Source organism: Phoca vitulina, unplaced genomic scaffold (assembly GCF_004348235.1).
Source record: "Phoca vitulina isolate PV1807 unplaced genomic scaffold, GSC_HSeal_1.0 scaffold108, whole genome shotgun sequence".
NCBI lineage: Eukaryota > Metazoa > Chordata > Mammalia > Carnivora > Phocidae > Phoca > Phoca vitulina.
The window spans coordinates 1558265-1580727 of record NW_022589811.1 but is presented as its reverse complement, the minus strand read 5'-3'; the positions used below and the strand labels follow the sequence as shown (position 1 = coordinate 1580727).

Below are 22463 nucleotides of genomic sequence, written 5' to 3'. Positions count from 1 at the left end.
CCAGCCACTTGGGGGGAGACTGGCTGGCTCAGTCAGTGGAGCACGCAACTTTTGATCTTGGGGTTGCAAGTTCGAGTCCCACATTGGGAGGAGAGATTACTTAAAAAAAAAAAAAAAAAAATCTAGCAAGTTATTTTGTGGATATCAACAAACTGATTCTAAAGTTTATGTGGAGAGGTAAAAGACCCAGAAGAGCCAATACGATACTGACGGAAACAAACAAATGATAATACCCAACTTCAAGACTTACAATAAAGCAACAGTAATGAAGACCGTGGCATTGACTATAGAAGTTTGTGATACTGGCCAAAGAATAAACAGATCAATGGAACAGATTAAGGAGCCCAGAAATACACTGACATAAATACAGTCAACTGATCTTTGACAAAGGAGCCAAGGCGATACAATGAAGCAAGTAATTTTTTTTTTTAATATTTTATTTATTTATTTGACAGAGAGAGACACAGTGAGAGAGGGAACACAAGCAGGGGGAGTGGGAGAGGGAGAAGCAGGCTCTTTGCTGAGCAGGGAGCCCGATGCGGGGCTCGATCCCAGGACCCCGGGATCATGACCTGAGCCGAAGGCAGATGCTTAACGACTGAGCCACCCAGGTGCCCCGAAGCAAGTAATCTTTTAAACAAATGGTGCTGGAACAACTGGACAGCAACGTGCCCCAAAAAATGAATAAAGACACAGACTGACACCCTTCACAAAAAGTAACTCAAGGTATATGCTGAACGAGCACAAAGAGTGAAAATACAGAAAATAAGAATTACTTATATATTACTATATATTAGCTTCAGCACCATCTGTTCTAAAGGAACTGAACTTCATAGAAGAATCTGTGAAGAATAATCTAAAAATCACCAATTTTACAGGGAATGGGAAAAGGTGCTAAAGAAAAAAGAAAAAGGTGCTTAAAAACAACAAAGACAATATACATACATAATCATGGCACAAACTATACATGAGAGAAGACGACTCTGGGCTATACTAGAAGCAGGAAGGCAATGGAAGCTCTAAACTTAGAAACTATTATTTTGGCCAAGTTTAGAGGGGAAACACTTAAATGAATTAGGCAGAGAACCAGCGTCACAAAAAAGGCTTCAAAAATAAGAAATTGAAAGAAATAAGAAATATCCAGTAAATATTTACATGCCTATTTACCATTCTGTCCACATCAAATCTATACTGGAGCTCAGACAGCATGATTCCTAATAATTCCCTGTGGTTTACTTAAAAGAGGATCCAGTGGAAATTAGAGGGGAGACAACACCCCTTCCACAGGAAAAATACTCATTTTTCTTGTGAGCAGTCGTAGGAAATACGCAAAGCTGTAGGAGATGTGATTGAGTCAGTAAAGATCTTTCATTCTATAGGGCCCACTCTGCAACAATTACTAAAAGCAACAATAACAAAGCCGAGAAGCCATGCCGTCACACCAGAACTTTATTTCACAATAAATGAACGTCTCAAACAGGGGAAGCAAATATAAGCAAGCATAATGAAAGTGGTGCTCAGGGGATCATAGCCAAAGAAATTCAAGACAAGAAAACGAAAAACATATTAAGGATGCAGTTTGCTGCTCCATTTGTTTTTATAGCACAATGGATGTGGAAGGCAATGCAGCCCTTACACTCAGGATTTTTTTTAATAAACTCAGGTTTTTAATAACCTGGCACATAGCCCTATAATTAGCTGTAATTTACTGAGACAGGAAATCTTAAATACAATATAATGAAAACTGAAACCTCAGAGAAAGAATCTGAAAAAAAAAAATACAAGTCATAAAAATACGATTATTGCTGCAGGCAACTTGTACTCCGTGCCGAGATTACTCTAGAACTGTGTCATGTTGATAGAACAGTGGGAAGAGGCAGTTCTGGTCAGTCTGGTTGAGTGTGATCTACTTCCTTCAGGCTCAGTGCCCCTTCCTCTGCACACACACGTCCCACAAGGCTGCATATTGCCAAGACCTTCCCAAGACACAAGAGGTCCAAAGTGTTATGCCCGAAGATTAGCCACCCAGGTGGCCTCTTGAGGCTCCCTTCTGGGGCTCAGTCACATACATGCTGGGATCAGCCCACACAGGGCGCTCTATGGAAGTTCTACCAAATGTTTCCTGAAGGAGGAAAGACCCACTTCTTGCTACCTTTCCAGAAAGCATCTGTGGAGCACATCAGACTGTCTCAGAGTTCATAGCTTTTTTTCTTCCAGAAAACAAGATGTGATCCTTCTGGGATCGCTAAATTAATAAACCCTGAAATAAACTGCACCAAGACTTATGAGTTTGCTCGCAACCAAATAATGAAATTTAAATAGCAAGTTTAAGAACTGAGAAACTTCCCTCATCTCTCCAGCGGGAGTCTTCACTGGCGGTGGACAATTAGCTTGAGGCAACAGGAAACCATATATCCTGTCACGGGACACACCCCACAGCTCCTAGCGCGGTTGCAGAGTCTGACTTTCTAAGTCTAGGGACTGCGTGACAGTATTGTCAGTGTGTGACTCTAAGAGCCCCATCCTTGGATACGAAAGGCAAGAAAGGACCTCCTGCTGGGTGCTGCCTCTCCACAACCCCTTAGTCCGGTGAGGCCCTTGCTCTGGGTAACTGTGGACCCGAACAGGCTCACTGATCTGTTCCGCAGTGACCCGAACACTCGAACAGACACGGTACAACTGTCTGGCACCTGCGTATCACAGGCCTCAGTGTCCCTGCTCTCTGTGCTTACGTTCCCAACAAAGTCAGTTCCAAGCAATTCTGGGATGTCCGTAGGGCTGAGGAAAGAAAGAAAACACAAGCCTGATCAGATCAGCCAATCGCTGGAGCACTGGGAATTAATCCCAACTTAAGAGCTGAAAGCGCCATATAAATCAATGGCTTTTTCATTTACAAGTGACAAAGCTTTGACCCTAAGCCATAACTGAGACACTTTATTACCTTTTTTTTAAAGATTTTATTCATTTATTTGAGATACAGAGAGAGAGAGCGAGAGAGAGAACAGGAGCAGGGGGAAAGAGGGAGAGGGAGAAGCAGACTCCCCACCGAGCAGGGAACCCGACACAGGGCTCGATCCCAACACCCTGGGATCGTGGCCTGAGCTGAAGGCAGACGCTTAACCGACTGAGCCACCCAGGCGCCCCTATTACCTTTTTAAATAACGTTTTCACGTGCGCTCTGTGAAAGCCTGGTCCCAAGGCACTCATTGATCCCTGGTCAAGTGAGTTGAGAACATGCTGTTCCCTGCGCCCCGAGAGCCCCAGCCAGCCAGGACAAAACGGTTCTGCAGCCGGTGCAGCACCCGCTCTACCTGCCTCGTCGGCTTCCCAGAGTTCTCGGCCCACAAAGGAGCCAGCCTCCTGGTCTTGCAGCGCTTTAGAGCGCCGGGCGGGGGTGGGGGACAGGGAGCCGGAGCGGCCCTGGAACCGCAGCAGAGGCGACAGGCCTGCTGGCCGTCCCTCGGTTCCCAGTCCTCTGCTACCAGCTCCTGGGGAGCGGCGTGCTGGCCTCGGCTTGTCTGTGTGCCCTGTGCTGTCCTGCACAGGGCTGACTCATGTACTTCGAGGGGCAGGGAAAGATGGAAGGAGAAGAGAGGATTGCAGAGTGGGGAGGGGGCAGGCAGAGGTGCTGAGAAGAAGGGACACCGGGCCCTTGTTCAGCTGGGCTCTGCTGTCTGCATAGCGGGGACCTAGCACCACTGCTCCTTCACCTTCCACCCACGGCGCCGGAGCTCTTAGATGGCTCCCGGCCCCAGCGGGGGCCACACAGCCCACAGCTCAGCATTCAGGACCAGAGCAAGATCACGTCAAGCCCAAAGAAGGACTGGACCAGCCATGTGTCACGGTTCCCTACTGGCCGAGAAAGGGTGAAACCGAGGAGGAGCGAGGAAGAACCCGAGCCGAGCACAGGGCTACGAACAGGCCTGGGACGGCAGGGGCCAGGTTGGGTGGTGGCTCGGCAGCGGGGCCCGTCCCCTGCAGACTCCCTACCTTGGGCCGGTAGCCCCGCTTGGCCATCGTCTTTGCCTCCTGCTGTAGCAGGGTGTCGGTGAGCCGCTCTGCCTGCCTCGCCTCCTCTTCTTCCTCCTCCTGCTGCTGGTCCTCTTCCCATGCCCGCAGCTGGTGCTCTGCAACCTGGCCACCAAGAGCACAGTCACCCAGGACAATGCTCCCAGGGCAGACCCTGCCTCGGATCATGGGGGAAAGCCCGCGGGCCTCTGCCAGCTGGAGAAGCCCAGCTAAGCCACAGTGACGGCAAGTGCCAGAAGGAAGGGCATTTATGAGCTTGGAAAGGCTGTGTGTGTAACATGCAGCTCGTAAAAAGCTCTGGTGTGCCCACGTGCTTGGAAGATTATTCTCTGCTCCCTGTCAGGTCCTGAACTCAATCAACTGTGTCCCAGCAAGCCAGAGGCCTGCAGATACAGACAGGAAAGAGAGAGGCTGGCCAGGCCTGACAGCCTTGCTCCCATACAGACGGAGGACCTGGAGTAAAGCTGGGACTAATCAGGAGGGTCGGGGTTTCAGCTGGAAAGGAAAAGGGGTGCACTGAGCTCACTAACGTGGGCTTCTCGGACAAGGTCCTAGTGCCAGGCTGCGAAAATAAGTCAAGGGTCTTGGCATCTGGTGCCACAGTGGGGTGGGGGCCACAGCGAGGCCTGCTACCTGCAGCTCGCATCCCCCTGGCTGAGGCTGCCTCCTACTCCTACCCCCCCCCCCAACCCCCCGGCTGAGCCCACCTGGGCCTCCAGCTCCTGTTTCCTGGCTGATTTCAGTTCTTCACTCTCCTCTTTCTCACGACGAGCTGACTCTCTTGCTTCCTCAAGATTCTGAATAAGTTGCTCCCTGTGTCTCAGGGACTCCTCTTGTGCCCGTCGGTTTTGTTCAAGCTTTTCTTGTATTTGTTGTTGTCTCCCTGTCAGAACCTACCCGCAGCGGGAAGGCAAAGGGCAGATTTCAGTGTGATGCTAACAGGTACCTGTCCTGTAAGCCGTGGACAGGCCATAGCTGCCCTGAGACCCAGCCTTGTCCTCAGCCTCAGGCCTGAATACGCCAGGTGAAGGCAAGTCCAGATCACTGGCCCACACAGTGTCAGCCCCGCTTCCCACCCGTCCCCACCACACACAAAATGCACACACTGTGTGGTAGGGAGAGACAGCGGGGCACCGACAAGGTCAGAGGAGGGGATGGAGCTCCCTCCCCAGGGCAGAAACGTAGCAACAAGGTTGTGAGTCTCACTCCCCATCAGTTCCAGAAAAAGAAACCACAAGCCATGCAGATGACCAGAGATAGAGTCTGGGTCCTCCCCTCAGCCTTTTGGATTTAAATTTACGGCTTAGAGTGGCCGAAACCTAGGTTTGAGACCTGGCCACAGCACAGGATTACATCCAGAGCATGGTCAGGCCTCAAGAACCAGGAACGGTGGGAAGCCACCTGCCACACCCAACAATTATGCTCCCTGGAGGGGACACATAAGTGGCCACAATGAGGAGGAACATTCTTAATAGGGAAAATCAAAACGTGCTGCAGAGTATCGGTACTCACAAAAGTGAGACAGCACCAGTGGGAACCCGAATTCCCATGGATTCGAAAAGGACATGCACAAAATAGAATTTCCATTTTAAACCACTTTAACTTTCCATACATGGATAACGAAGGCTTTTTTCTAAAAGATTTCCTTTTTTTTAAAATTTTTTTTATTAAGAATGTCTACCCACAATGTGGGGCTCAAACTCACGACCCCGAGATCAAGAGGCACATGCTCCACCAACTGAGCCAGCCAGGAGCCCCTAAAAGATTTCCTTCTAAATGGGGTATGCCTTATGTGTATTACTTAAATCCTGACAAAGAAAACAGTTATGCTCCTCCAAGAATCCACTTCTGGTTATACACCTCAAGGGAAAAAATGCTAAATACGGAAAATGGAAAGCCTTATGCCCCAAGATGTTTACTGCAATGTTTCTTGTAATGCCTCAAAATTAGAAAAAAAAGAATACCCACAAGAGGGGAGTAGAACACAAACTACAACACACCCACATGATATAATATGCTGTCGTCAAAATATCTACAAGGAAGATGTGAATAGTATGTTAGAATGCTTGAAATCAAATAGCACAGTATAATAGCGAATGCTCAGAAACACACACTATGCACAGAAACAGGAAGAGTTGAGGGAAATCAAGTAATGATGACTGTAGATGCTGGGGGGTCTGGGTGACTTGGCGTTTACTTCCTGTACTTATGAATTTTTTTCGAATAAGTTGATACTACTCTCATAATGACGTTAAAAGTCTCTTTATGATGACCAGAGAGGCCTGTGTTCCAGAATATTTGGCAGGGTCAGTATGTGCTCGCAGCCGGCATTACCTCACTCATCAGTCTGTCTCGGGCGCTCCTCTCCCGGGCCCACTCTGCCTCTCTCTTTTCCCACATCTCCTTGGCCTCCTCCCTGGGAACACAGAGCGGGTGAGAGCAGGCTCCTTGCCACCACCCACGGCAGAAGACAACTAAAGAACCAACAGGGCTCTGGCACACAGGTCCACACATCTTCTGTGGGGCCAACCTTCACACCAACTTCTGCACCCAACTCTTCACAGGTGACAGTTCCGGACCAGCTCACCGAGAGTATTCCTCCCATAAGTACTTTGGGCTGCCTTGGTTATGCTCCCGCCTCCTTACGAAACACAACTGTGATGACCTGCACCCACGCCATTTGGACACCAAGGGGACTCTAGCCGTCAGGACCCTGGAGAGGGACAGGAGCCCGGCGGTGCCTGAGCCCCATCCCCTTGCTCCTCACGTCCCGACGATGTCAGGAGCCAATAACATGAGGACGGGAAAGCGCTTTGCACAGTGTCTGGCCCACAGTCAGTGCTCAATAAATGTTACCTGTTATTTGATTATTTCAATCTCCTAGGTTTTTAGGATCCAGAACCATCTCTAACAGACCTAAGAAGCATTCAGCATCTCCACAATTTATAACAACTTCCTATCAAGTTTCTAAGATCTTAAAGGAACAGACCCTTACTCTAAACCCTGATGATTTCCACCTGAGAGAACTTCAGGGAAACACCCCCTGGTTGAAGTTCCCTGAGAGAACTTCAGGGAAACACCCCCGGACCGGAAAGCCAGGTCCGTTAGCACACATGTGCTCGTCATGACGGACAGCTGAGCAAGGGCAGATGTTTCGGTCACAAGGGAGACCCTTGTGGTGCCCTGTGGGGACGTGAGGGACCAGAGGAGAGGCCAGGAGTGTCGGGCGCACGCAGGGGCCGCCTCTCACCTCAACAGCAGCTGCAGCTCTGCCTCCCGTTCCCTCTCCAGCTGCAGCTGCTCCTCGATGACCTGCTTCATCCACGCCGCGTCGGCCACGGCCTGCGCCCTCTTGGCCAATTGCATGCGCTGGTTCTCGTCCTCTCTCTCGAGGAGCTCCTGCAGGATGCGCTTGTCCGCCTCCTGGAGGGTGGCCGAAGAAGCACAGGGGGAGCGGGGGGAGCCCTTCTGCGGCCCCTGCCTCCCACTCCCACGGCCCCGCCTTTCTGCACTCGGCACTGAGAGCAGACATTCGTGAGGCTTCCGATGGTTCCCAAGATAGAGACGGGAAGGGTCAGGGTTTAACCACTTACGGATGGTTTAAAACAATGCAGGAGAGGCCCAGGAGCTTTCCCTTTCCAAGGGAGACCCCTCTGCCACCACACGCATGTCCCTCCCCTTGGACAGGCCTGGTAGCACCCCTTTCGAGAACACAGCTGGGCAGCAGTCTCACTTCTGAGAACACAGACTGGAGACCCAAAGGCACAAAGACATGTGCACAAAATGCTCACTGCAGCTGTGCTGTAAGAGGGAAAAACCAGAAACGACCCCAATACGCACCGGTGGGGAACCGGCTGTGGTGCACATTGCTACAGTGGGGCGCTGTAAAGAACGGGGGAGCTCTAGGGGCGCCTGGGTGGCTCAGTCGTTAAGCGTCTGCCTTCGGCTCAGGTCATGATCCCGGAGTCCTGGGATCGAGTCCCGCATCGGGCTCCCTGCTCGGCAGGAAGTCTGCTTCTCCCTCCCCCACTCCCCCTGCTTGTGTTCCCTCTCTCGCTGTGTCTCTCTCTGTCAAATAAATGAATAAAATCTTAAAAAAAAAAAAAAAAGAACGGGGGAGCTCTGGAGGTCCTGGGATGGGAAAAATGCGCTCGAGCCCCAGCAGAGGCCCCCCCCCCCCCCCCCACCGCCCGCCCTGACTGCAGCAGGCAGGGATGGAGGCAAATGGGCTGGCCCATTCACTTTCCCCGTCCCTGCGTCACTAGCGAGCCCACGGACATACCTAACAGGAAGACTGAGCAGCTAGTATGAAAGAACAGGCTCCCTCCCAGGATCTGAGGTTTACCGGTAGGTAAATATGCTGAGGAATGCCACTTCAACTTGTAAAGAACCCCACCGCTTCTCTCTCTGGGCATCATGTAAATATATCTAGGAGGAGACCTCTGGGGAGGGGCAGGGATTGCAGGGCTGATCAAGACGGAATCTCCCCTGGTGTCTTATTATGAGAACGCACTCAGCTACTGAGCAACGGAAAGCATTTTTTTCCGAAGAGGGTGAAAGAAATGCCAGGCTGACTCAGACTCACCAGTTCCTCTTGGATCTGCTGGGTACGCCTATTGAGTTCCACGTTATACTGATGTCTCAAAAAGCGTCTAGAAATGAGCAAAATAGGGGCTGCCTTCAGTGTCTTACGAACAATTACCGGAGCTCAGACAGCTGCTTACTACAGACTGTCTCCTTTCTGGTTTGGGGTACCCGTGCAAGTCTGGGCAAGTGAGAGGCTCGCCCGCCTGGCCAGGGCAGCCGCTGGGGGCCCTTCTCACACACACCCCAGCTCTGCCTTCTGCCGGAAGGCTGCCATCTGCTTCCTCCCTTCCTCCAGCCTCTCCAGCTCCCACCGCTGCTTCAGCAGATTCTCCTGCTCCTTCTTCAGTTTGGTGGCCTGTGGTGACGACAGTTAAATCCAATTAAGGTCATCAGAATCAGAGCTCCCTTCATTCTTCATCTGCATTTGCAGCAGGGCTGGCCTGGCCGGGGGTGATCAGAACGCCCTCCCACCTCTGGGTTCTGAGCCCTGGGCCTGGCTCACTCCTTTCCTGCAAGAGCCTTTCCCGGGCCTGTGGACAAGGACGAGACCCATGCTCCGTGCTCCCACGGGACGCTGCATTCATCCACACCTTACTGTGACTTAACCTGTCTCCACCCGACACAGCTCCTGCCGTGAGGGCCAGCACAGTGCTTGGCATCAAGCATCAAGCAGATGGTGGGCATTAAGGACCTGTTTCCTGAATCATTTGGGCCTGAGGAAGGACAGGCTTCCCCTTGTCTGAATGGGAAGATCCAGCCCAGGAATCTAGCTCAGGGAAACTGCACAGTATCCTCAAAACAGCCTCCTGAACCAAAGACCCTCACAGTTTATGCCTTGAGATCCCAAACCTGCTAGCTGGGGAGAGCCATAGCTGTGTGCTAGGACATCAGACTAAGTCAAGTCTACTTGGTGCCCTGGAAAATCCAAGTTCTAAGAAGGTTCTCACACAGCCACTCTGGAAACACACCTAAGAGAACAGGTATTCTCTCCGTATCATGAACATTCTAGAATCTGGGCATACAACCTAGGAGGATGGAAAAACCACAGCCAGGAATACATGTGAGAAGGGAGAGCCCAGCATTGTTGCATGTCTTAGAATCATCCCCCCGCCCCCCCACAGAACCTATTCAGCACCGCTTTCCACACGCCCGTTTTCTAACGACAGGCAGCTGTGACAGAGGCGGCCATGCGGCCAGGACCGTGCCCTCACCTCCTTCTCCTTCAGCTTCAGCTCCTCCATCTGCTGCAGCAGCGACTCAGCCTGGAGCTTGCCCTCCAGCTGCCTCCTTTCCTCCTCTGCTTTCATCCGCTCCAGCGCTTCCCTTCGGGCCCGTTCATGCTCATTTTCATACCGTTTGTTCTCTTCCTCTCTGGTGGCTTCTTGCTACATGGACCCAAAGGAACCCAGGAGGTCAGTATCTGTAACACGGCCAGCAAAGACCCAGCTCCCCGCCGCTATCCCTCATTCGGACGTGTCTACGTCAGAGTGGGTCATGCCACTTATCAGCCTGGTGACCCTGGGCAACGGTGTGTCTTCCTGGGCTCTGTTCTCACCGTGGGAACCATGGGAGTGATGCTGCCCTCAGAGATGATGCTGGGAAAGTACCCAGCACAGGGCCTGGCACAGAGCAGGGGCTCAAGAATGGCGGGGTTCCTTCCCCTTCCCAAAGTCAGCACAATACTCTCCAAAATTAACCCAGAGGCACAGCTGTGGGTTCACAGAGGTGTGGACTTTTGTCCCCAGAGGTGCTGCTGTAAGCCAAGGTTGCAAACTATGTCAAAAGAGACTGCCAGCAACAACAGTGACCTTTCAGATGAGCACTGCACCTGCCTGGGGCCAACCCTGGTCACCTGGTGTGATTCTGCCCCGGGAACGAGCACAATGGACCGTCGTACGTGTAAGAGCAGCCGCCGTTCAGTGTTACACGTTACATAAGCTGAGATCAAGTCTATTCCTGGATCAGAGTCATTAACATCGAAAACAAGGAAACTTCCAAGCCGTGGAGGCACAGCACGCCCACCACAGCGCGGAGGGCTATTTCCCAAGTCATATACCACACCTGTTTTTTTTCTTCTTTCTGCATTTTCCAAGAGTTTATCACATGCTCCTTGTGAAGGGCTGATTCAATCTGAGGGTGAGAAGGCAGAGAAGACGAACTTCCTCACTGGTTCATGTGACAAACGTGCGCTGCGGAACGCAGCGACCCTAAGTTCCCTACACAAGGACTCAGGGAGGCCCAGGTACCTTACAGGGGAGCACAAGGAGACCCCAACATGTACAGTCTGAATGCCAGTCAGTTAGTGTTTACTGACTTAAAGGACCAGGCAGTTCTAAACAAATCGTACGAGTTGTAACAAAGTACAAATTTTTCTGCCGGCACCCTTGGGATTCAACAGGAGCCGGTCAGCGGACACTGAAATGGAAATAGGATCTGAAAGGCCACCCCTGGCTGCTCCAGAGCATGCCAGGCCCCAGGGCCACCGCAGCTAGCTGAGGAACAGGCTCAGCCTTTCGCCTGGCTCCTCCAAACTCCCTCTGCAAAGCGGAGGTGTATAAACATGTACTCCCGTAGCAATAGATGCAACACATTTGGGGTGATTAAGAAGAGATTTCGGGGGTTGCCTGGGCAGCTCAGTTGGTTAAGCATTTGACTCTCAATCTCAGTTCAGGTCTTGATCTCAGGGTCCTGAGTTCAAGCCCCACACTGAACTCCAAGATGGGCGTGGAGTCTACTTAAAAAAAAAAAAAGAGATTTGGGTTTAGAGAATCTTTTGGATCAGAAAATGAATTATAGCACTGTCCAAAAGCTTTTGTTTGGGAAATTGTCTATAAAAAGTTTTAATTTCTTTCTTGACTTACAAATGTAAACATTTGTAACTAATTTGAGTGTTCTAAATAAACATTTCTGAGTAAAAGACTTTGGAGCACCTACCTAAACCCTCAAAGGACCAGGGAAAGTCTTAATGCTAACTGCACAAGACTCAAAAGCACAAAATCGCTCCCTTACTTAGTGACTAGCCATTTCTAACTATAATTATGAATAAACTCATCCCACCAAAGACACAAAGTTTAAATTGAAATAAATTACTGACATCATCACGGGTCTTCTTCTGGCCCAGTCTCCGTGGAATGATGCCATTCAAACCAGCCCCGCCCTCCCTTGCCCCCAAGGTCTCGCCCCTTGTCCTCCTTTCTGCTGCTACCCCATTCTGGCCTCCACCATCACTGCCCTGGCCTCGCCCCGTCCTGCAACCTCCACACTGCTGCCAAAGTTATTGCTCCCTGAAATGCAGCTGGCCCCCACTGTACCCCTGCTTAAAATCACCCAGGTGCTCCCCATGCTTCCAGGAGAAGGCCACACAAGGCTGGCTGGGGTCTGGGCCCGCCTGCCTCACCAGCCTCAACTCTTGCAGTCCCCCTTCCTTCTCTGACGGCACAACCTCTCAGCCACTGTTGCTCCCTGGACTTGCTTGGGCCTGATCCTCACTCAGTTGCCTCAATCTGGAGGGTCCTTTCCTCACCTCCACACCATCAGGTAAAAGCCCATGTCCTTCCAAACTCCTCCACCCCAGCAACTCCTCTGAGATGCCTCTCTGACCCCCAACTGAGTTGGGGGCACTGCCCCAGTGCACATCTTTCCGGGCCTGCCCAGCCCACTACAGCCTGCACTGTAATGAGCTGCCCAGTCTCCTGCACTGGGCTGCGAGCTCCTGAAGAGCGGTCCTGAAGACCCCGTCTAATCTCTACACGCCCAGGTGCTAGACCGTGCAGCAAATGTTCGGTAAGTGTTGGCTAAACACCAAACGAACCAGATCTGCCTGGTGCATTTTTCAGGGGGCTGGGGTGTCCTCTCCTGTTTCACCCCAGCAAGAGATGCAAGTTTACAAACAAGAAGGGAACCATGATTTCATCTACTTAGGCAAATCAAAGGTTTTCACCTCTCGAAGTTTGGGGTTGTTCTTTTTCCAGTGTTCATATAAAAGTTGTTCAGCAATCTGTCAAGAAAACACAAAGCCTGATGTCACTTTTCAAATCCATTCACATTCTGGATAACCCCCAGGGGAAGTCAGCTCAGGCTGAGAGCCCCTCCACCAGCTCGCTGTCCCTGCGCCTGCCCTTCGGACCGCCTGCCCGCCTTGCACCCCCGGCTCTGGGAGACACCAGAATGGAACCAGACAGCCCTGACAAATGACTGCCACAATGGTGATGGAAGGGTGCCAAGATGTGATGGTACAGACGGATCCCAGATGGGACAGACCTGTTGCAAAAGATACAGCAGGCTTCCATACGTAGACTGGGGCTCACCGTTCCCCACAAGTACTCGGAAGATAAATATACCAGTGCCAAGCCTTTGCGGGACCACGGGACTGGAATAAAGACAAAGGACTCAGAGGTGGTGATTTAAGGGGCCAAAGAGAATAGAGGTGGCTCGTGCCAAACACGCACGAAGAACAACGTAGCACACGCCCGTCCCCCTGCTGGCTCTGCTGTTAACTGCTGGCTCATCAGACCAGTGCCCGGGGGGGGGGCCCCACCCGCGCCTCACTGACGGGCTGGGGACACTCTGGCTCTGTTGGCTCCTACGGGGCTAGAAGAAGTTACCAGTTTCCTTTGCTCTTCTCGGGCCGACTTCAGATTGCCGCACCGCTCCCGGATCCTTCCCTCCTGCAAGTCCACGCTTAGCCGCGACGCCTCCAGCTCTCTGGCCAGGAGGTCCTGCTCCTCCAGCAGCAGCTGCCTGAGTCTGTCCCGTCTGCCTTCCAGCTGCTTCCTCGTCTCCTCCTGCATCTTCTCCCGCTGATAGGCATGCATGCTGGGTGGGAAGGAGCCCTCCCTCCATCAGTCACGCGACAGCCACACGCGGCACGCTCTGCTCTGCTCTGCGGCCAAAGAGGCTGAGGTGGACGTGACACGGTGACACAGGAAAGTATCTTCCAGCCAAAGTGAAGACAGCAGGTCACAGAACACTATGCGTAACAGAATCTTGGTTTCGCAATAAGAAAATGTCTCATATGCACGTAACGACAGTACTAGGTAACACTTGGCAATTACCACGTACGACGTACGATATGCCGAATCATAAATCCTACAAAGTAGGTTCTGCTGTAGCCCCACTTCACTGAGGAGGAAACTGAGGCTCGTTTATACAGCAAGTGACACAGTCAGGATTTCCATCTAGGTCTGTCTAACTCCAAAGCCTATGCTTTTACCTTCCATGTTTTTTACATATATTTCTGCAACAATGGATGGATATGTGTGTGTGTATTTATACACACACAGCAGGGGAAAAGTACGGGAGGATCTGCATCAGCCTGTTAACTGTGGTTCTCTCTGGGGATAAAGGGGCACCTGGAGACTCCCAGATTCTACATATATTTCTTACTGTTTTCTCTTTTTCAGTGCAAATGTATTATATCACTGATGATCTTTCTCTTCAATTTTCAGTTGGAAAAACATGACCATGCAGGGAATTTGTGCCATGCAGCAAATTCCTCAAGAAAACATGCTGTTAAGCCACACACCCCCACCCCCACCCCCCGGGTTCTTAAAGCCACATGCCATGACCAGCAAGTGGCTTCCTGCCTCCGTCCCCCTAAGGTCACTGAAGTTACCTCCGCTGGTAGGAGGTCTTGGAGCTCCATTCCGCCTGTTTGGAGCTACAGATATCAGACATCCTGAAGTAGCGGCTGTTCTGGTCCCACTGCTGCCGAAGCCGGGCCTCCTGCTCTCGGTGTCGCTGTCGGGCCATCTGCTGATCCAGGAGCCTCCGGCTGCACCAGGAGGAGGGCAGCGTAGGGAGTGCCATCTGAGGATAATGGCAATGGTAGGAAAATGAGCCTGCTGCAGCCCCCTAATGAGTGGTCCTCACCCCTTGGCTGCCCCCTGGAATCACCCCGCTCCAGACCAATGACATCAAAAAAGTCTCAGTGCAGGCCCCCAGGCATCAGCATCTTTCAAATGATTTGCAAATCATCACTTTAAATAAGCCTGGGCTGCACCCAGCTGTGAGCGAGACACCATCAAGGGTGCTGCAGATGACGACAGGGGACCAGTCCTAGCAGTGCTGGCCCAAACACCTGGGGACTTCTACGCTCTCCACAAAGTAACAGGGGTAATAATTTCAGGAACATATATATGTGCCAAGCTCTTGACATATATGATCTTTTTCATTGTTATAATCCCCCCATTATTTGGCAGGTGAGCAAACTCAAGTTCAAAATGGTGAAGCGACTTGCCCAAGACCACGGAGCTGGGAAGTAGAGGAAATGAAAGGACTGGGATCCTAATTCATGTGGTGTCAGACCAGGGCCTGGGCTCTGTAGACAGCAAAAGGTTGCCTGTGGGGACCAACACGCCCTGGCTCTGGCAGCGCCCAGGGAGAGGCCCAGCCCGGCTGTCACAGCTAGAAGTGTTCTGGGTTAGCATGGAGGACACATCCCTCAACTTACAGATGGAAAAACTGAGACCCAGAGAGGAATCGATGTGCCCGGGTCACGGAGTAAAATGGGGACACGATGGAGACTTGAAAGCAGAGAGCACTCTCACTCCAGGCACCTCCTTCCCTGACCCCAGAGCTGCCACGATGGGCAGGGTCTACACAGTGCCCGGCTAGAACAGTGCTTACGGAACGTCTGTTGAATAAACGGGTAGGTCTGCGTCCAGGCCAAGCCTCAAGCTCAGCGCTCAGAGCTGGGGGCAAAGAATCTACGTCTATGGACCCAGTTTAGCCTTCGGCTGCCTGTTTACAACCTGTCTTGAAACCGTGGCAAGGTGGACCTAATTTTTTCCTTGCCCTGGAAGCCGCCCGCGGAAAAGCTTTGCACCAGGAATCAAGAAACGAGACTCCGGTCCCGAATCGGGGGCATCCTTCTTGCAGCCCCAACGTCCACATATGACAAAAGGGGTTGCACAGGAAGGCGTCGCACCCAGAGCGCGCAGGGACGGCGGGTCCCCGGACGCCCGCCGCGATTCCCGCCAGCGCGGGGCCACTGCGGCCGGGCTCCGCGGGTCCCCGCCCGCACGCCGGCTCCGGCCGAGCCCACCCCCCGACTCACGTTTCTCCGCGCCCCGGAGTTTCCGAAAAGTGCCCCCGCCGCGCTCCGGCATGCCTCAACCAACGCCGGCCAGTCCCGCCCGGCCGCGCGCCACCGACACCGGCCGTTTCCCCGCTCGTCGCCGGGGCAACGGACCGACGACGGAGCGCCGCGAGGGCCAAGCCACCTCCAGCGCGATACGGAACGCGCGGAGAGGAAAGAGGCTGTGTTTTTTTCTCTGGCGCCCTCTGGTGGGGGGCGGGAGATCAATCGCAAACGTCGCTAGTCCCGGAAACAGGGAAGGACGAAGTTGTAAAGGAATACTCGCTACTTCGCAAAATTCAGAACGGTGGTTACCTGGCGGGGGATGAAGGTGAGGGTTGCAGGGGGGAAGGTCAGGGGGACACGATAGGGGAGGAGACTATAAGTCCGTGGTTCTCAAGCCTGGCTGCACACGAGAATCCCTTGGGGAGGTCTTAAAAGTCCAGATGCCTTTAAAGAAGAAAAATTAAGTAAATCCAGATGCCCAGACCAAACTCCAGACCAGTCCCATCAGGTTCTCAGGGCGTGAGAGGTTGTCTCAGCTCCCCAGGTGCACTCAGCGTGCAACCAGCTCGCAGAAGAGCTGGCCTAAGTGGAGACCAGTTATTGGTATCTCTTGTCTTTAGCTTGGTGGTGGGTTCAAGGGTGTTCATTCTATTGGTGTTTTATGACTCGCACGTGTTACGTGGATTATTTTATGTGTGAGAATCATAATAAAGGGGCGCCCGCCTGGCTCATTCCGTGGAGCTTGCAACTCCTGAATGTCAGGATTGTGAGTTCGGGCCCCATGTTGGGCGTAAAGCTTAGTTTAAATTTTTTTTCTTTAAATAAATAAATTTACCTTAAAAAAATAATAAAGACAACTTCACTCATTTTTTTTCTTTTTCTTTTTTTAAAGATTTTATCTATTTATTTGACAGAGATAGAGAGAGAGAGCACAAGTAGGCAGAGGAAGAGGGAGAGGGAGAAGCAGGCGCTCTGCTGAGCGGGGAGCCCGATGCGGGACTCGATCCCAGGACCCTGGGATCATGACCTGAGCTGAAGGCAGCTGCTTAACCAACTGAGCCACCAAGGCACCCACTCATTTTTTTCTTTAAATAAATAAATTTACCTTAAAAAATAATAAAGACAACTTCCTCTTTTCTTTCATTTTCCCGTTTTTCGTGTTTAATTCTCTTAATTCCTCCCTTCCTTCTTATTGCTCTGTTTTTTCCTGGGTGCAGCATAGCGTCTTGTTGAACATTTTGGCCTCTAATCCAACCTCCACCAAGCCAATTGTGGGGCCTGGGGCAGGTCACTTCCCTCTGGGAAATGAGAGTGGTAAAGCAATTGAACAGAGAGACCATTAGACCAGGCAGCTCTAATGCCTTGCTAGCCTAGCAAGCAAACCAAAACCTAACCCAGAATCAAGCCTGGCTGCACACAAGAAATCTGAGAAAATTTAAAATTTAAAATCCAAAATCTGAGAAAGATTAAACGTAAGGACAGCCAACCACAGAGAGCCACCTAGCCTTTCCCAAACAAAGCAACTGCATACGCTGTAGCCAATAAAGTGATTTCCTTGCTTTGCTTCAGCCTCTTCTCTTTAAAAAAGCTCTCCCCCCAGGTCCTGCCTTCTGGCAGAAAGCTCCTACCTACCTTTGGTTTGGTGATACTCAGTTAAAATTGATATATACCCAGGGGCACCTGGGTGGCTCAGTCGGTTAAGCGTCTGCCTTCAGCTCAGGTCATGATCCTGGGGTCCTGGGATCGAGTCCCACATCAGGCTCCCTGCTCAGTGGGAAGTCTGCTTCTCCCTCTTCCTCTGCCTCTCCCCCTGCTTGTGAACTCTTTCTCTCTTTCTCCGTCAAATAAATAAATAAAAATCTTAAAAAAAAAAAGTTAAAAAAAATTGATATATACCCAAATAAACGCTTGAAAATTTTAATGTGTCTCAGTGTACCCTTTAACAAGAGTACTAGCAGTGCTGTTTTTTTAGAATTACCCTCGTGAGACGAAATGAAGGGTTCAGTGGAGAGCAGAGCACCTGGTGCATCTCAGGTAAGTACTCTTTTTTCCCATCTCCCTTTACTTGACTCTTGCTGACTCGGGGTGTGCCCTGCTCCATGCATGAGATTCCCCAGGGTTACCCTCCTGTTGGTCCCCTACCCCTTTGGCCAAGCTCATGGCCACTTTTCCACATTGTGTCCCTCCTCCCCTCAATGGGCCAGGGAAGCAGCTACCCACCGGGGTCAGCCCAGCAAAAGAGCCCAATACATAAATGCTTGTTGGTGGGTCTCTCTGAGTGTGGTAGGAACTTCAGCAATATGTGAATTGGGGGGAAAAAAAGAAATATGTGAATTGAGTAGGGGGAGACCTGGCTTAGGTCCTGATTTTGTGCCTCTTGAGTGAGTCTCCTCTGCTCCCTGGGCCTTTGGTTTTCTTATCTGTATAATTGCCTTAAAGGACAAGCAAGCTCCAGTAGTGGGACTCCAGGTCCTAGGGCTTGATGGGCCTCGTCCTCCGGCCGTGGTCTCTGGGCATCTTCTGCTGGACAGCCATCCCCACTGGCCCCCATTTATTCAACTTCTACCCTCATGATACGTAGCTACCTGTAGCTCATTAAGCATCTTTACAAGTATCTTTTCCTTTGTTCTTCTCAGGACCCCTGTGAGATATTTTATTCCCATGTTATTATTTTTTTAAAGATCTTATTTTTTAAATTTTTTTAAAAGATTTATTTTTTTAGAGAGAGATTGAAAGAAACCACATGTGCGCATGAGCAGGGGGAGGAGCAGAGGGAGAGGGAGAAGCAGACTCCCCATTGAGCACAGAACCAGACGCAGGGCTCGATCCCAGGACCCTGAGATCATGACCTGAGCCTAAATCAAGAGTTGGATGCTTAACCAACGAAGCCACACAGGCGCCCCAAAAGATTTTAATTTTTTTAAGTAATTTCTACACCCAACTCAGGGCTCGAACTCATGATCCTGAGATCAATGCCGGCATCCAGCACAGGGAAGACTCACCATAAATATTTGTTGAGAATGAATCACCAGATTCCCTGCTTTTGAGTCCCTTCTTCTTCTCCAAAAGGAAAAGGGAAGCATAATGTAGAAAGAAAGCAAAAAGAACGACAAAACAGAACTAAAACATTATTTGAATACCATGTGCCAGACGCTTTGGGATGTATTCGCTCCCTTAAGCCTCCCTCCAGCCCGTGGGAGTCCTGCCTCCACCCCGTACATGAGGGAACTGAGACCCTTGAGAAGTCAAGCCACTCTCTTGAGGTCACACGGCAAGGACTGTGCGAACCAGGATTCACACGCAACCTCCAGGAGTGTGTGATCCCTCTTCAGACTGCTTTTCCAGGAGCCTGTGACTTGCAGGTGTAGCTCTTAAAAGAGGCCAGCAGATGTGGACCAGCTGGGCCATTTAAAGAGTTCAGCAATATTAAATATTTAATGACAGGTTGATGACTGTGGCCCACAGGGGGCGGAGAGGGGAAGGCCTGGCATGTGGATGCTGCTCGTGCTGGGCCCTGGGCCAGCGCCGTGAGGAAGGCTGTTCGTGGACTTGTGTCTTTGGGTGTCCTAGCATGAGAGGAGAAAACAGGGCTGGAGAGATGGCATGACGACACGGGAGCAGCTCCCCATTGGCTGAAGTGTGGTGGCGTTGGAGGCCACACCGTGCCCTTGCTTAATTAGTGGGTGGCGTTGCCAAGGCACATTGGTCTAAGCTGAGTTTTCACAGGGTTTCAACATCAGCCACTCCTCCGGCTTCTCTCTCCTCACTGGGGCTGGGCTCCCCATCCTCCCTGAAGACAACAGGTGCTGCAGGAGACCCTGGGACTATGGGGCTGCCCATCAGAGCCTCCGGTTGTGTGTTTTAATAATACGAATAGGAATCATCATAAATGTAGATATCCATGAGAAAAGTAAAAAGGCATTCACCAACAACAGTGGATATCACTAGGGGGCAGGATTCAGGGTGATTTGAATTTTTATTTCTCCCTAGGTTTTTATTTTTTTAATTACTTATTTTTTAAAGATTTTATTTATTTCTTTGACAGAGAGAGACACAGCGAGAGAGGGAACACAAGCAGGGGGAGTGGGAGAGGGAGAAGCAGGCTTCCTGAGGAACAGGGAGCCCAATGCGGGGCTCGATGCGGGGCTGGATCCCAGGACCATGGGATCATGACCTGAGGCGAAGGCAGATGCTTAACCTACTGAGCCACCCATGTGCCCCTCTTTTTAATTAAAAACGTTTTAATTGAGGAGTGCCTGGGTGGCTCAGTGTGGTTAAGCATCAGTCTTGGGATCGAGCTCCATGTCCGGCTCCCTGCTCCGCGGGAAGACTGCTTCTCCCTCTCCCACTCCCCTTGCTTGTGTTCCCTCTCTCGCTGTGTCTCTCTCTGTCAAATAAATAAAATTAAATTTAAAAAAATAAAAATAAAAGTAAAAAAATTTTTTTTGTAATGTTTTAATTGAGGTAGAGTGGATACACAATATCATGTTAGTTTCGGCTGCACAATGTAGCCATCCCACAATTGTATACACAACGAAAGAGTGTGGTCACCATCTGTTGCCAAAGTTGTTACAATATTATCGACTGTATTCCCTTTGCTGTACTGATCATCCTGGTGACTGATATATTTAACTAGAAGCTCATCCGTATTTTTTTTTTTTAAAGATTTTTATTTATTTATTTGACAGAGAGAGACACAGCGAGAGAGGGAACACAAGCAGGGGGAAGGGGAGAGGGAGAAGCAGGCTCCCCGCGGAGCAGGGAGCCTGATGTGGGACTTGATCCCAGGACCCTGGGATCATGACCTGAGCCGAAGGCAGTCGCTTAACCGACTGAGCCACCCAGGCGCCCAGCTCATTCGTATTTTAAATAAACTTTATTTTAGAATAGTTTTAGATTTACAGAAAAATGCAAAGAGAGTACAGAGAGTTCCATTATCCTCGATACTCATTTTTCCATTACTAACATCTTCTGTTCATTAGGTACTTCTGTAGGACAGAAGTCTCACGGGGTTGAGTTCAAGGTGTCGGCAGGGCTGCACTCCTTTCTCCAGGCTTGAGGGGAAAAATGGGTTTCTTTGCCTTCTTCAGGCTTCTAGAGGCTGCCCCCTTCCTTGGCTTTCCTCCGTCTTCACAGCTTACAGCGAGCATCCCCCTCTGACCATTCTTCACTAGTCACATCTGCTTGGACTGCAGCTGGGGAAGCTTCTCCACTTCTAAGGATTCATGTACCCACCTGGATAATTCAGGATAACCTCGCCATCCCAAGGTTTCTAACCTTAATCACATCTGCTAAGCCCCTTCTTCCACATAGCCAAGGTACCATATTCACAGCTTCTGGGATTGGGAAGTGGACATCTTTGGAGGTCATCACTCCACCCACCACAGGAGGAAAGGGGGACACTTTTAATTACTGTCATTCAATTTCATCTGGTTTCGTTTTTGTTTTCTACCACCCCCCCCCCCAAAAAAAAGGTACATCACTGCCACATCACTCATCCCTCTGAGCACTCCTGGCACGTGCTTACCTCATTCCTCCCAGTGTGGAGGTCATCGCCCTGAGAGACACCTGTCCAGGTAAGCCTGCCCTCTTCAGGTGTGTGCTCGGGACCTCCCATGACCACTGATGCACCATGTGTAAATCAGATGAGCGCATCAGATCCTGTTCCTATGTGCAGAGGGAGCTGCAAAATGGAATCGTGTTCCAGAACCTCCCATTCAGAGCCCCCGCGTAGTTCAGCCTGCTTCCAGCTGCTAGAATATATTCATCTGATGGAATGGCACTGTTTTGGGGATTCCTTTTATTTTTCAAGGCCAAACCAGTGTGAAGGAAGGAGGCTCCGTGCAGCTCTCAATCATTTTGTATCTCTGAGCTTCAATTTTCCCATCTGTGAGATGGGGACGATAGTACGAGTTTGGTAGTAACAGCTGCCTTAGCCCAGAGCTAGGCACAGTGTCAGGACTTGATAAATGACCCCTATTGGGGTTACAGTGGCCCCGACACTGACGGTTTTCTGCGTAGCGCCTGCCTCCGTAAGGGCTGGGTTCAGTCCCCCGTCTGGGAAAGGAAGGCGCTGGGACATTGTTACTTATGTGCCCATCAGGGGTTGTGATCAACCTAGCCATTCCCCCCAGGTTCCCTGCTCAAGCTGCACCCTGACTGGGGTGGAGTATCCTCCTCTGTGTGCTTTAGGAGGAAATCCTGATGTGTCCAAACCAACTGCGGTGGCCCCACGCCCTTGTGTGGGAGGGGACGTGGGGCCCAGTTCTGCCCAATGACACTTCAGGGGATGTCTGCTGGGTGTTGGGGGGTGGTTGCTGGGTGTGGTCCTATCTGCAGGAGACCCAGGGTACTGCTGCAGCCATATCCCCACCGGGAGGAAGCCCCCTGACCCAGCTGGCTGTGATCATCACAGGGCAGGAGAGAGAAGAATCTGCTCCTTGATGAAGATATGGTGAGGTCAGAAACAGAATCAGCCCATCCGTGGGGCCCAACCCCATAGCTTGGGCTTCTTTTTTTTTTTTTCCTTCTAAGTTTTTCCTTTTATTACTGTTTTATGGTACAGAACAAAAAACATGTAACTTGAGATCTACCCCCTTAAGAAAGTTTGTTTGTTTGTTTTTTTAAAGATTTTATTTTATTTATTTGACAGAGAGAGAGAGAGACAGCTAGAGAGGGAACACAAGCAGGGGGAATGGGAGAGGGAAAAGCAGGCTCCTGGCTCAGCAGGGAGCCCGATGTGGGGCTCGATCCCAGGACCCTG

At 50.9% G+C, this 22463-nt stretch overlaps 1 protein-coding gene and 1 long non-coding RNA gene across 3 annotated transcripts; one reads left to right on the top strand and one right to left on the bottom strand.

Annotated features, from left to right (window-relative positions):
* Positions 1-652: 652 nt before the first annotated feature.
* Positions 653-15817, bottom strand: TCHP (trichoplein keratin filament binding). Of its 2 annotated transcripts, XM_032398021.1 has the most exons (13): positions 15674-15817; positions 14231-14424; positions 13221-13431; positions 12557-12613; positions 10678-10746; positions 9828-10001; positions 8859-8971; positions 8615-8681; positions 7280-7452; positions 6364-6445; positions 4737-4922; positions 3991-4134; positions 653-2778 (listed from the first exon to the last, which is right to left on the bottom strand). In XM_032398021.1, the coding sequence occupies exons 2-13, from the start codon at positions 14422-14424 to the stop codon at positions 2746-2748; spliced, it is 1503 nt and encodes a 500-aa protein (XP_032253912.1). In that variant the 5' UTR covers positions 15674-15817; the 3' UTR covers positions 653-2745. The 2 variants fall into 2 exon arrangements, with proteins under 2 accessions (XP_032253912.1, XP_032253913.1); XM_032398022.1 differs by lacking the exon at positions 15674-15817 and having other exon boundaries at positions 13221-13585; positions 14231-14313.
* A 122-nt stretch (positions 15818-15939) lies between these two features.
* On the top strand, positions 15940-22149 carry LOC116627974. The gene is made up of 4 exons (XR_004298559.1): positions 15940-16025; positions 17673-17734; positions 21175-21276; positions 22040-22149. It is a non-coding gene; the product is annotated as an uncharacterized LOC116627974 (long non-coding RNA).
* Positions 22150-22463: the final 314 nt, after the last annotated feature.

Coding starts and splice junctions, on each gene's coding strand:
- TCHP (XM_032398021.1), bottom strand. CDS start 14,424: ATGGCACTCCCTACGCTGCCCTCCTCCTGGTGCAGCCGGAGGCTCCTG. Junction 8,972..9,827: donor TGAAGCTGAAGGAGAAGGAG/GTGAGGGCACGG, acceptor TCGTCACCACAG/GCCACCAAACTGAAGAAGGA. Junction 6,446..7,279: donor GAGCTGCAGCTGCTGTTGAG/GTGAGAGGCGGC, acceptor CTGTGTTCCCAG/GGAGGAGGCCAAGGAGATGT.